Here is a 14,056-nt window from a genome sequence, read left to right on the forward strand (position 1 = left end):
GGATGAAAGGATGATTTACAGCAGGTCACAGTAGAGAATTTAGGGAAACAAATGCACATATTCACACAATTATTAAAATCTATTTTTATTTTTTTGAGACAGGGTCTCACTCTGTCGCTCAGGGTGGAGTGCAGTGAGTGGTGTGATCGCAGCTCATTGCAACCTCGACCTCCATGGGCTCAGGTGATTCTCCCACCTCGAAAACCTATTATTGCACCATTAGAAGGCAGTGGTTCTCAGGTTCGGTCCTCAAGTCACCGGCATCAGCAATATCTGAGAACTTGCCAAAAATGGAGGTTTTAAATGTCCCAATTCAAACCTTCTGAATTGGAAACTTGGGGGTGGGGCCTAGGAATCTCTTTTAACAAGTCCTCCAGATGATTCTCACACACTCTAAAGTTTAAAAACCATGAACTATTCCATTATTAAAACATTTTATTATCAACTATACCTTACACTATAATAAAAAGTTAAATATGTAATGGTATTCGAAAACGAAAAATTCATTTTATCCCTCTGAAACATTTCAATTCAACACAAATGATGTGTAGATAAAACAAATCTATCTTTTCACTGACATTACTTTCTAAACATGCTGCTGAGTTTTTAACATGTAAAATAACTTAAACCTCATAATTCTAATCAGAAATCATAATTCTAATCAGAAGCAAATCATCATCTCTACAACTCATATACAAAAAGTTATCAACAGCAGGAGCTCAGTACATATTAGCTGCCAAGGTGGGAACTTCTGGCCTCCAGGCCTGTGTGAGAGAGCAGGGGAGTGGAGGACAGTGGTATTTCTCTCTTTTGGTATGGGATGGAGCAGGCGAGCCTTGCCCCACAGCAAGGGAAGTGACCTGCCACTGCACTAGGGGTGCACAGGTAGGCTTCTTGTACCTCCCCAGTACACCAATCTGGATTAAAACCACCACAAAGAGTAGCTTTACTGCTTCAAGTGAGAATGAAGACAGAGGTAACTATGGGTGGGCCCAAGGTCTCTGCAAGGCCGTAAGAAACGCATGGCAGGGATGACAGGCAGGACTGAGCTCAGGGTCAAGAGCACTAGCAGATGTGGGGCCACTTCTCTCCAAAGGTTTCAGAAAAGCCCATATTCTTTTTCTCTGGGACTGGCACTAACTAGCTCCTGAGAATAAGGGAAGTCACACCTAACCTCTATACTCCTCAGTTGCTTTAGGTGACCAGGGCCATAGAAAGTTTTAGGTCTGCCCCAGTTCTAAGATTTTACCATTGATTAAGACAGGGTCTTGCTCTGGGTTTAAAATCTTACTATTAAATATCAGGAAATAACCAGTATTAACACACACAACCCCTCACCCCCAACCCACGTACATACGCATTGGGACTGATACCCCAGTTGAGTCATTCACAGTTATTTTTACACAACTAGATCAAATACCAGACTACAGTCACATGTGAACCGTGCTTCATGGTGCTATGTGGACACACACATTCTTAGGGCCTTGAACTGTAGTTTGACAAAGCTTCACCCAACCTGCAAGAAAGCATTCTCCCTCCGCTCCATATTTATTGGAAGGGTTTTTGTTTGTTTCTTCCATCTGATAAGAAAACATAACATCCTTTCAAAAAAGTCATGATAAGGAGGTGCATAGGTAAGCAAACTCACGTAAGCCTTATCGCCTGAAAACACTATAGGCATGTAAGACATGAACTGGAGACGAACCTCTTTCCTGTGGCATTGGTGACTGGCTCAAGGCGGGATGGGAACTGGATTCTGACTGGCTCCCAGGTGGCTGCGGAGGCATCTGACTACCTGTAAAACACAGGAGGGGAAGTGGAGATGGGGGAACCCTTTGCATTAATAGTGCAGTCATGCAAAACCAAGACACATTTAATTTTTATGATCACAAAAGGTATAGCCCCATTAAAAAAAGACATAGCTCAGAGTGTAATAGTTCATCTTTTCCCTGGGAAACAAAGAGGAAACATGAATAAACATATTTAGCTACACACCTGCTGAAAAGCTGTTACTGAATGAGTTCCTAAACTCATATATGAATCAATCCGTAGCTGAAATTTCTTGACACACACTTCTTCAAGGCATTTCAGAAAATGTAGGGCCATTGGGCCAAACTCATCTTCCTGACTCTTACGTGAGTTTCCAGGTGGGCAGGCATGCAGAGTGGTCAACAATTACTCATGGTAATATCCAATCAATACAGTAATATCAATAGACTTCTAAAAAATCTTCATCATTAGTCAATGAGAGACTTAACATAAACTTAAAAGACCTCCATTAAGAAACAAAAAAAATTCTACTATAAAATGCAGTATATATGATCACTAAAGAAGGGACTATTATTCTGCATCTCTTTTGATCTTTATTGCTAACACAGCAATAGTATCTATTTAATTTCTAGTTTTAAATGTATGCTCAGTTTGTCTTTTCCAAATATAACGTAACCTCCTTAAGATAGGAATTTTATCTGTATTCCTTCAATCCCTTTCTGAGCATAACAAATACGTAATAAATCACAATCTGATAATATTATTTAAAGGAAGATACTTCTTACTATATTGATAAAAGAAAGATGAGTCATGTGAAGGCAGGAGATGAGATTTTGAAATTTAAAAATCATCAGAGGTAGCTGATGATCTCAACTCACTTTTTGGCTCAGAGGTTTAGATGCATTTCTGTGACTAAAAATGTAATGGAATTAAAAAGGCAGTTGAATTTAGCACAGTCCTCAAGGCACTAGCTCTCGTGACATGAGGACCATGCTATTTTATCTTCTGCCCTCCCACTTTGCTTCAATAAATTGGAAACACAAATACACTCATACGCACACAAAAAGAACACTGCATAGTCCTCTGGTGTGGTGGTCCTGAGACCCTGGTTGGATCAGGCTAACTGCTCTGACCCCATCAGACCCACTGCTCCACAGTCATGCATATTGCTCAAAAGAAATACAAATAATAAAGAAACAAGTTAATGTCCTAAAGATCATCACCAATTTGCCCCCGTGAAGGTCAGGACACATTCGGCACAAAGCCTGGTATTTGACGATGTACAACAACCAACCCTCTTGTGGTTCTACAAGATGGGTGTGTTACCCACGTGGCCAGGCAGGACACGGTCCCAGAATCTCTCCGGACTGTCACTCCAAACTGAGTCTAATCGTGGTGTATCTGTGGCAGCCAGAGGGTCAGGAATACGATTTTCAGTTTAGATAACATATACAAATAGCTGTTAAAATATTACTATAAAACAATTGTTTTCAGGGGCTTAGGCTTCACTTAGAGAAGAATGCAAAACGTGTTAATGTATTTCTGAGTGTTCCTGAGTGTGTAACTGCCACTCTCATTTTCAGATTAAGTGAAAATCAAAGACCTGAATTTATAGACACTGAGAAATACGCACTGTGTCACTGCTAGAAGCTGCTTTTTACATTAGAACCATACCTAGTTGGGATAAAAGACCTGGACAAACAGCATAGACTTCGTTAAGTATCCATTTAGTGTCAGACATTTGTAGTAAATTAGTATTAGTACCAAATAATTAAATGTAAAGTAAAAAACACTTAACATTCTGAACCAAAACAATTTCAAGGGTAAATACTGGTCACCGACTTGGCTACAGATCTACAAAAGTTGCTGTGTGCTCACTGCAGGGTCATGTGCTTCCTATGAAATACCCTAAGGCCTCCAATCTATAGTCCATTTAGAAATTTAAAGCACTCTGCAGCCAAATACTGACTTTTTAAAATGTCACTGGGGAATCAGCTGCAGCAAGACAGTAAGTGCTTACATTATCAGGATCACTTCTGCATGACAGGCTGGATTCATAGACTCGCGGCAGTAAAAACAAACAGTAATTCTACGTGAACACAGGGCACCGTGGCTTAGATGGTGCACGCCCGAGGCACTGCTCTTATGCACAATATTTCAAGTAGAAATAAAAAAGGCTGTAAGAAATGCATCCCATGATTCATAAAATACCGCCACAGCCAAGCAGCACTACCGGTTGTGTGGTACAATTCTAAAGCAGATGTCCCTTTAAAGCAACGAGAATATTCACATATTAAATTCATTCTGTTAAAGAAACAAGAGCTTTATCATGATACAGATTCACCCAAACCATCTTATTCATTTTCCTTTACTCCCTATCTTTCTATCTATAGTTCCATAACTACTAAGTCATAGTTACTATAATTCAGTAACTATAGTTACTAAGAAACAACTCGATCTTCCACAGGCATAGTTTAAACATCGTCACAGCAGATGATGCCTCAGAAAGCGCATTTGAGAACGTGAGACAGAAGACTCATCTGTGTCCGTGGTCCACATAAAGAAGAAAATTCAGAGCCCTCTGAACCAACCGAATGCAATAAACACCTTCAAAACTATAGATTTTTATATGACATGTGTTGGTTACAAGTAAAACCTCTCAAAGTGTGGTAATAATTTTTAAAGAGAATACTGCCAGGCACAGCGAACCAACCCACTGGATGAAGGCACTTTAACATTAAAATAGTTTAAAAAAAAAAAAAAAAGAGCCTCATGTTCTTTCCTCAGCAATGTCTATTATGATGTAAGCATGATGGAAAAAAATACAACTGGAAAAAACTATACTATGAATTAAGAATAAGTTCCACCATTATACACTTGTGTATTCTCCAATGATCACATATACAACAACATGCAACATTTAGGTGCAAAACTGTCACCTGAATTTCTACTTTTACTGACATAAAATTATCAGCCTAATTCTATGCTATCATTTTAAAAACATACTTTTATTTTTAATTAAGAAAACTTGTAAAAATAGTGCAAGGAGTTCCCTTATATCCTTTAGCCTACCTCCTCCAATGTTAACATCCTATATAACCATAATACAATTACCAGAAGAGAAGCTTACCTAAACACTTCATTTGAATTATACCCATTTTTCCATGTCATGTCTTTTTGTGGGGATCATCGCACATTGCATTTAGTGACTTCCCCTTAGCCTCCTCCAGTTGGTTGGTACCTTAGTCTTTCCTTCTATTTTGTGACCCTGACACCTTTGAAGAGTACTGATCAGTTATTTTGTAGAATGTTGCCAAAGTTGATTTGCTCTGATAATATTTTTATCACTAAAACGAGGTTCTGAATTTGGGGAAGTGTACCACAAAAATGTCATACCCCTCTCAGTACAATCTATTTTCCCTTTGTAGTTGGTAAGGATTTTTTAGAAGATATTTGAGACTATGCAAATCCTATGCCTCCTCAAACCTGCACCCACGAATTTCAGGATCCTTTAGAAGATCTTGTTTACATTTACTACAGTGGTATTGGCAACGAGGATTCTCTATTTCCCCTTTTTCTTCCACATTTAGTTACTGGAATTCCATTGTGAGAAGAGCCATCTTCTTCCTCACTTGGTTTTTTATTTATTAGACTATTTCTCTCCACCCACTGTGGCAGACACACCCTCAAGTGACCTCCAATGAATAACACTGGTGAGTAATCCCCTCCTTTCGACCGAGGGCAGAACCTGTGATTCCATCCACGGAATGTGAAGAAAGTGATGGGCTGTCACTCCTGCAATTATGTCAGATGACAAATGTGAAAGGATTTTGCAGATATAATTAAACTCCCTAATCAGCTGACTTTGAAATAATCAAAAGGGAGAGAGATGATCCTGTATGGGCCTGACATTTCAATGGGCTCAGGCCTTCTAGGATATAGGCCTCTCTGATGTGAACTGAGCCTAAGGCAAGAACGGGGAGGCCTCCGGAATCTCAGGACCTCACTCCAACAACCGCAAGGAAATGAAGCTGCCACAATCTGAATGAAACTGGAAGTCGACTCTTCCCTAGTTGGGCCTCCAGATGAGAATACAGGCTGCCCAACATCTTGACTACAGCCTTGTAAGTCCTGAGCAAGGACCCAGCTAAGAGGTGCCTGAACTCTCTGCCAGGGGAAGAGATACTGAATGTGCCTTGTTGTAAGCTGGTAAGTTTGTGGCACACCCTAGGTATCTTTTGGGCTTTGCTTTTTTTTCACGCTGTCCTGGACACACTGTCCTGGGCTCCCCAGTACCTCTCTATGTGAGTGCTCCATAGTTGACTCAACACTCTCCCGTGTACGGACATTTAGACAGTTTCCGATCGTCTGCGGATGTATTTTTGTATTGCTCAGGTCTATGTTCAGGGAAAATTCCCTGAAGTGGGATTGTTGGGTCTAAAAGGTTACACAATTCCAAATTTCCTTCTAGAAACTTTGTACCAATTTACATTGCTACAAGCAATGTTTGAAAGGCCTGTCTCTCCATAACCTCACTAATAGACTGTATTGCTGTTTAAAAAAATTTTACCAGTCTTGGCCAGGTGCGGTGGTTCACCCCGGTAATCCCAGCACTTTGGGAGGCCGAGGTGGGTGGAACACGAAGTCAGGACTTCGAGACCAGCCTGACCAACATGGTGAAACCCCGTTTCTATTAAAAATACAAAAATTAGCTAGGCATGGTGGTGCGTGCCTGTAACCCCAGCTACTGGGGAGGCTGAGGCAGGGGAATCACTTGAACCCGGGAGGCAGAGGTTGCAGTGAGCCAAGATCGCATCACTGCACTCCAGCCTGGGTGACAGAGCAAGACTCCATCTCAAAAAAAAAAAAAAATTAATAATAATAATAATAATAAAAAATTACCAGTCTTACTGATTCTGAATGAGTTTGACTACTCTTTCATATTTTAGGACCATTTTAATATCTTTTCTTGTGAATTGTTTGTTCAAGTCTTTCTATTTTCTATTTACGTTCTTAATCCTTTGCGCTGGAATTTTTAAGGGTTCTTTATATATTAGAGATATTAGCCCTTTGTTTGTAGTATATATTGTGAGTATCTTCTCCTACTTTGTCAGTTGTCTTTTAGTTTTGCTTGCGGTGCCTTTAATAGTGGAAATTTTTTTTAATGTAGTCAAATTTATTAGTCTTTATTTTTATTGCCTCTGGGTTCCGAGTCACAGTTAGGAAGCTATTCTCTCTACACCGGGGCCAAAGAGGAATTCACCCTAGTTTTCTTCGAGTACATGCATGGTTTTTTTCCATCTCCCTCGAGTTTATTTGATGTGAGGATGGATCTAACTTTATCTCTTTGCACATGGCTCCCCAAGCATTCCAACACAATTTATTTAAAAATCCATTCTTAGCCCAGTGACTTGAAATATCGTCTTTGTCATTTAATACATTTTCATATGTATTTGGTCAAATTCCGGACTTCCTCTTCTATTCCACTGGCCAGCACACGCTATTTTTAGTTCTAGCATTTTTATACCACGTTTTAATGTCCAGTAAGAATAGTGCCCCTTACCTTTTCTTTTTCAGTGTTTTCTAAGTTTTCTTGCATGTGTTTCTATATGAACTTTAGCATCAACCTGTCCAACTATATAAAATAGCTCACTAATATTTTCATGGCAATTGGATTGAAATCATCAATTAAGGAGAACTTATGACTGCTGAGTTCATCCCATCCAAGAACAAGAGACATCTTTCATTTGTTGAAGTCTTCTTTAGTTTCTTTCAGGTACCTCGAGGGTTTGCACATTTTATGTTAAGTTTATTCCTAAGCACGTAGTCTTCCTTGCTGTTACTGTAAATGGGATTCTCTTCACCATTATATGTCTTTTAACTGCTTATTGTTTATGTATAGAAAGACTACTGCTTTTTGCATGTTAATTTTATGTCTCACTACTGCATTAAATGAACTCTCTCACTGCTAATTTGTCATTGATTCTCTGGGGTTTTCCAGGCATACTATTATATCATCTGTAAATAGACAGTTTTATTTCTCCTATACTCATCCTTATGCCTTTAATTGAGTTATCTTGCCTAACTACATTGGCTAATATCTGTAGTACATTATTGAACAGTAGTGAAGATAGTGATGATCCTTGCCTCATTTGTGATCTTAGTGGAAATGCTTCTAGAGCTTCCCTATTCCATAAGTGAAACTAAAGCATATACATTTTACCATGTTGGAAGTGTATCTCTCCATTGCTACTTCCTTGAGTGTTTTTATCATAACTGGGTGCTGACTTTTGTTAAAGGGAGGATTCCCCCCACTAGATGTATGTTTACGGTATATATTAATAATACAGCTTGCAGTGAGCTGAGATCGTGCCACTGCACTCCAGCCTGGGAGACACAGTGAGACTCCATTTCAAAAAAAAAAAAAAAAAATTAAAAACAAAAAAATAATAATAGAATTGTTAGGCTGGGCACAGTGGCTCATGCCTGTAACCCCAGCACTTTGAAAGGCCAAGATGGGCAGATCACGAGGTCAGGAGTTGGAGACCAGCCTGGCCAACATGGTGAAACCCTGTCTCTACTAAAATACAAAAAATTAGCCGGGCATGATGGCAGGCTCCTGTAATCCCAGCTACAAAGGAGGCTGAGGCAGGAGAATCACTTTAACTTGGGAGGCGGAGGTTGTAGTGAGCTGAGATCATGCCACTGCACTCCAGCCTGGGCAAGAGAGTAAGACTCTGTCTCCAAAAAAAACCGGTTGTTAATATTGAACCAACTTTGCATTCCTGGAATAAATGCCACTTATGGTACATTATTATTATTATTATTATTTTTTTTTCTTTTTTTGAGACAGAGTCTCGCTCTGTTGCCCAGGCTGGAGTGCAGTGGCCGGATCTCAGCTCACTGCAAGCTCCGCCTCCTGGGTTTACGCCATTCTCCTGCCTCAGCCTCCCGAGTAGCTGGGACTACAGGCGCCTGCCACCTTGCCTGGCTAGTTTTTTGTATTTTTTTAGTAGAGACAGGGTTTCACCATGTTAGCCAGGATGGTCTCGATCTCCTGACCTCGTGATCCACCCGTCTCGGCCTCCCAAAGTGCTGGGATTACAGGCTTCAGCCACCGCGCCTGGCCTGGTACATTATTTTCTTAATGCACTGTTGGATTCTGTTTGCTAATATTTTCTTTAGAATCTTACACTAGGAGACGTTTTGGGAGAATTTTATCCAATTAAAAATAGCTTTTAAGAACTAAATCAAGATAAGTACCAAACGAAATATTCAAGTAACATAACTCTGAGATTTTAGTATATAACACAATTGGGAAAAAGTGGCTAATACATATATTTTGGTAAATTAGCACACATCCAGTAATGTATAATGTACAGTGGATGGACTGAGACATGAATATATTATAGCTTAGCATACTTCATAGAATATTAGCATACTTCATAGAATAAGATGGTGGGGCAGTACTAACAAGTGCCAAGTTCTATGATTTTTTACAAGCGGACACAGTATTAACACTTCCCATAGTTCTTAATTTAATTCTGTTCTTTGTTTGTCTCATCTGGCTACAATGTACATTCCATACAAACAGAAAATTCCGTCTATTTGGTTCCCTGCCATATTACATCTCTTGAACTAGGCATATAGTAACTATTCAGTAAGTATTTGTTGGAAAAAAAAATAAATGTATGGCTAATGATTCCAGGAACCAAGCTCAGATTAATAGATAATTAGATATTTATAACTCATCTGTAATCATGCAGTTTTATCTTATTATTCTAGATGAGGATTAGGCAGACTTTTTCTGTAAACTGCCAGATAGTAAACATTTTAGGTTTCACAGACCATATGTTTTATGTTACACTACTCACCTCAGCTGTTGTAGTTCAAAAGCAGCCACAGACAATATGAAAACAAAATAGCATAAATAAAACTTCACTTGCTAAAACAGGCGGTTGTCTGAATTTGGTCCTCAGGCTGTAGTTTGTGATCCCTGTTCTAAATGATAATATCAGTAAAGAAACATTCAGGAGGGCCAGGTGCGGTGGCTCACGCCTGTAATCTCCGCACTTTGGGAGGCTGAGGCGGGTGGATCACGAGGTCAGGAGTTTGAGGTCAGTCTGGCCAATATGGTGATATCTCGTCTCTACTAAAAATACGTGAAAATTAGCCGGGCGTGGAGGCGGGCGCCTGTAATCCCAGCCACTCAGGAGGCTGAGGCAGGAGAATCGCTCGAACCTGGGAGGCGGAGCTTGCAGTGAGCTGAGACTGCGCCACTGTGCTCCAGCCTGGGCTACGGAGCGAGACTCCATCTCAAAAAAAACAAAAACAAAAACAAAAAAACACTCAGGAGGAATACTTGCTGAAAAAGCCAATACAGATGAGTATTTAATAACAACAGCACTGACATATACATCTCACATTCTTCCATATTTAAAGGGGAAGACTTCATAAATAAATGTCAGTAACAGAAGTTGCTTTATGCTCTCTCCTATATAGATGTAAGAATGCACTGGGTTCCTTAGCACTTAATGCAGGCAAAGGTCTAAGACTTAAATGGTAAGTACATTTAGCAGGTAAATGTTTAGATAAATGATTACTTGTAGTTTTATTTTTCCAACTCTTTTGGATCAGACACAAACCAACAAATCAGATCAACTACTGATCAGATGCAACTGCATAAATTATACTCTACTACTTTTGTGTTGGGATGGTAGGGAATAAACATGAGGTAAATAGGATTCCCACATTAATCCTTTATTGAGGCTAACAATCCCTGGGAATAATTCCTTTCTACATTACTACAGTATACAACTATAGAAACTCACAAGAACACTAGCTCTGAACCACAACCAATTCTGGCAAACAAACCATTTTCAAATAATCCTGCATTATTTCCAGTATTAGTAATACTAACAGATATAGAAATATTCAGAAATTCCATGTTTCAAAAGCAGTAGTGGCCATAGAAAAACCACTCCTTCCTTTCACATCATTACAGCTAAAAAGCCAACTAACCTAAGATGGATTTAGTTACCTGACATGGAATATTGACATGATTACTCAAGATAGCAAATCTGGAGTCTGAATGACAGACACTACCTGATTTCAGTTTTAGTGCCTCAGATCCATTCCATCTTCCAATTTTCCTACATTAGCTGACTCTGGGCAAAAGTGAATAAAGAAGGAACTAAAGAGAGAGCACTGTCTAGAATACGCATTTATTTGTCTTACAAGTTTGCGGGCAAACTGGAGATAGTTAGCTTGAATGTACCAAATGAGTTAAAAAAAAAAAAAAAAAAGAGTACTCACTATATAGAGGGCAATGTCCTAAATTATACTCTTCCATGAGTAATTCAAGAAGATTGACTTTTTATAATTAACATGAAAAGACATGTTAAAGCATGGACATTTGGACAATTTTATTGTCCAGTTATTTATGGCCAGTTATCCTCAATACACGGAGATCATGAGGTGTTTATAGTGGCAAGTACTTGGGTCCTTAAACACACCTATTCTTAGGTCCATGTGGATTAAACTGGTTGTGGTTCTTGTTGAATTCTGAGAAAAAATGAAGAATGCTTCCAATCACTTTGCAAGTAACTCTATCATGATCAAGTTACTCCCATGAAATGTGCTACAGAATCAATATGTATTTCATAGCTTTCAGCAATTAGCAATTGAATTAATTCTTCTACTCATCAAGAATTCTTGGTGGTGTCATTAACTTTAGTGAGAAATTAAAAGAACACATTGTAGCAACCAAATACTGATACATTCCTACATGATCGTGTTCATCTTCTACTTCCCACTGACTATGCAATTCTGCTGCATCCAAAACTGAAACACTGGGTTGTTTTATTCTAGTACAGCCTCATGGAAATCGGCTCTTTCAAATCTTTAAAGTAGAATATGGGTCTCACCTGCCACCGTCTGACTTTACTGATCCTCTGGAGGATACATTTCTTATATTCTGCCAAACCTACTAGTAATTACACTACAGCTTCTTACCATGGGTTGCATTTAGTTGCTCCTTTAATTTCTGAAACATGAAGAACTGGTCAGGATCTTTTCTTCCACCATGATAGATGACAATATAATTGTGTTAAGAGACAGCATTGGTTGGCTGCATGGTAGACTCCACATCTGTGGAAATCACTGTACATCTTATCTAACTTACTAAGAAGCTAGAGTGGGGTAAGATGGTACAGCTCTGCGATACAGCACAAGGATTTCCTGGGTCATTTCTTTAAAAACCTGCAGGTATATTAGGTATTAACCTAATGGTGTAAATGAAAAATACGTTTTCCTAGTCTTAGGCATTTATTTAGATGAGTTAGAAAACCCACAAGTTATTTAGACATAGCAACCTTCTGTTCAGTGTTTTCTATTTCACTTGCTTCAAGAACGGAAAAAAGCCCACTTACTCTCAGAATGAAGAAGCAGGCTGGCTGACACCAACTTCGATATGCTCCAAGCAAACTACTGATACACAGAATCTGCTCGAGCTCCCGCTTAGTGGTTCTGGTTAACAGTTTATCTGAAGAGAGTGGGTGTGAACTTAGAACATTTCCTATTGTTCAGCATGGGGTGTGTGTGCCTCTGTCTCTAGTAAGATCATCTCGCCCTTACCAAAAGGTCCTGTATTAGGGCAGAGCGGTGGGGAAGATGTTTGTGAACAGGCTGTCGACGCAATTCTTTATTGTGAATAAATCCTATCTCAGATGAGAGCAGTATAAACCAGAAAGTAATGTTCTTCCCTACCTTTCAACTGAGAACACAGAACCACAGCAGCTTGGTGTCCTCACCTTTAAGGAGTTAAGCCTCTGCTTTGGGAGATAAACCTTTTCATGTCATATGGCTCAAAAGTTCATTCAAAATAGGGCTAGACTTTCCTAAATCCTTATGCAAAATGTTACGCACTATTGATGTGTCATTCGGTCCTAAAAGTACAGATAAATGGGCACGTCAGAGGCTATCTGACTGGGATACTCCTGAGCCATGAAGGGAATGAGGATACTTCCAATTCCTGAACTTCACGGAGCAAGACAGCTCCCGTGCACCGTTCACAGGGCCGCATACCTTCATTCTAAACAAACTAATACACTGCCAAAAACCTGCTGGATCAAGCTTTTCAACTCTTCTCCCTACTGTGGTCTGAGGTTTCCAAGTCTTTTTCTAAACCTCACTGCGAGGCCTGAAGATAAATTAGCTACAAAGGACGATCAGCAAACAGGTAGAAAACAGAAGTGAGTATGATGCGGTCTATGTGAATGATGCCCTCATAAAAGCCCTTGAAGACCAACTTATAAAACGTTATTCACCCAGCCTACTATAATAGATTTCAAACCGGAACTTTTCTTTTATTAATTAAACATATTAAAACTACGTAATGTTTTTCACATGGGTTCTCTTCATAAACTCTGTGACAGGTGCAAGGGTAAGACAGACCCTTGGAAGTTGGTTTAATAGTCTGATCACTGATACCCATGCGATCCCTTTTGGGGAGATACCTTCCCACAGGGAACTTGGGGCAGAGAAACCAGAAAGTCTCTGACAAGGCAAAGGACAAGTTAAGTCAGAGGATACACAGTGATGCACGGACTTCTAGACTTGACTATTTAAGTCAGCACAGCTTTGATTGAAGATAAACTGGAGTTGGCCCAGCGCAATGGCTCACACTAGTAATCCCAGCACTTTAGGAGGCCGAGGCAGGCAGACTGCTTGAGGTCTGGAGTTCGAGACTAGCCTGGCCAACATGGTAAAACTCTGTCTCTACAAAGATACCTGGTGGTGGCCACCTGTAATCCCTGCTACTTGGGAGGCTGAGGCAGGAGAATCGCTTAAACCTGAGAGGTGGAAGTTGCAGCGACCCGAGATCACGCCACTGCACCCCAGCCTGGGTGACAGAGCGAGACTTCGTCTCAAAAAAAATAAATAAATAAAAATAAATAAATAAAAAAATAAATAAACTGGAATCATAAAACATTTACATATAAGGGATTCTCCGCATTAAAATGAGACATTTTTAGTCTGGATGACTGCTAAGTGACCTGAAAGGTGTGGGAATATCGTGTGCTTTGGGTTTGACGGAGGCGTGACTCTCAGGGCGGCGGCTGGCGCAGCTCAGCCTGGGTTCCACCGTGCTTGCCGCTCCACTCAGGACCGACTCTGGGGAGGTGAATGAAAACTGTCTTTGTGGATAAAACAGCCATTAAATAAAAGATGGAACTTTAAGGAAAGCTTCTCCACTTTAGTTAACTTCAGGTGTGAAGACATGAAT

The 14,056-nt window shown here is 39.8% G+C and overlaps 1 protein-coding gene across 3 annotated transcripts in view; it reads right to left on the minus strand.

Moving 5' to 3' along the window:
- The window catches only part of ARID1B (AT-rich interaction domain 1B), a 444,496-nt gene that overhangs the window by 103,200 nt on the left and 327,240 nt on the right, over positions 1-14,056 (minus strand). For all 3 annotated transcript variants that reach the window (XM_025381991.1, XM_025381992.1, XM_025381993.1), the window contains one exon: positions 1,706-1,795. In XM_025381991.1, the coding sequence (XP_025237776.1) occupies positions 1,706-1,795 (90 nt within the window). The remainder of the gene's footprint in view (positions 1-1,705; positions 1,796-14,056) is intronic.

Source organism: Theropithecus gelada, chromosome 4 (assembly GCF_003255815.1).
Source record: "Theropithecus gelada isolate Dixy chromosome 4, Tgel_1.0, whole genome shotgun sequence".
Lineage (NCBI taxonomy): Eukaryota > Metazoa > Chordata > Mammalia > Primates > Cercopithecidae > Theropithecus > Theropithecus gelada.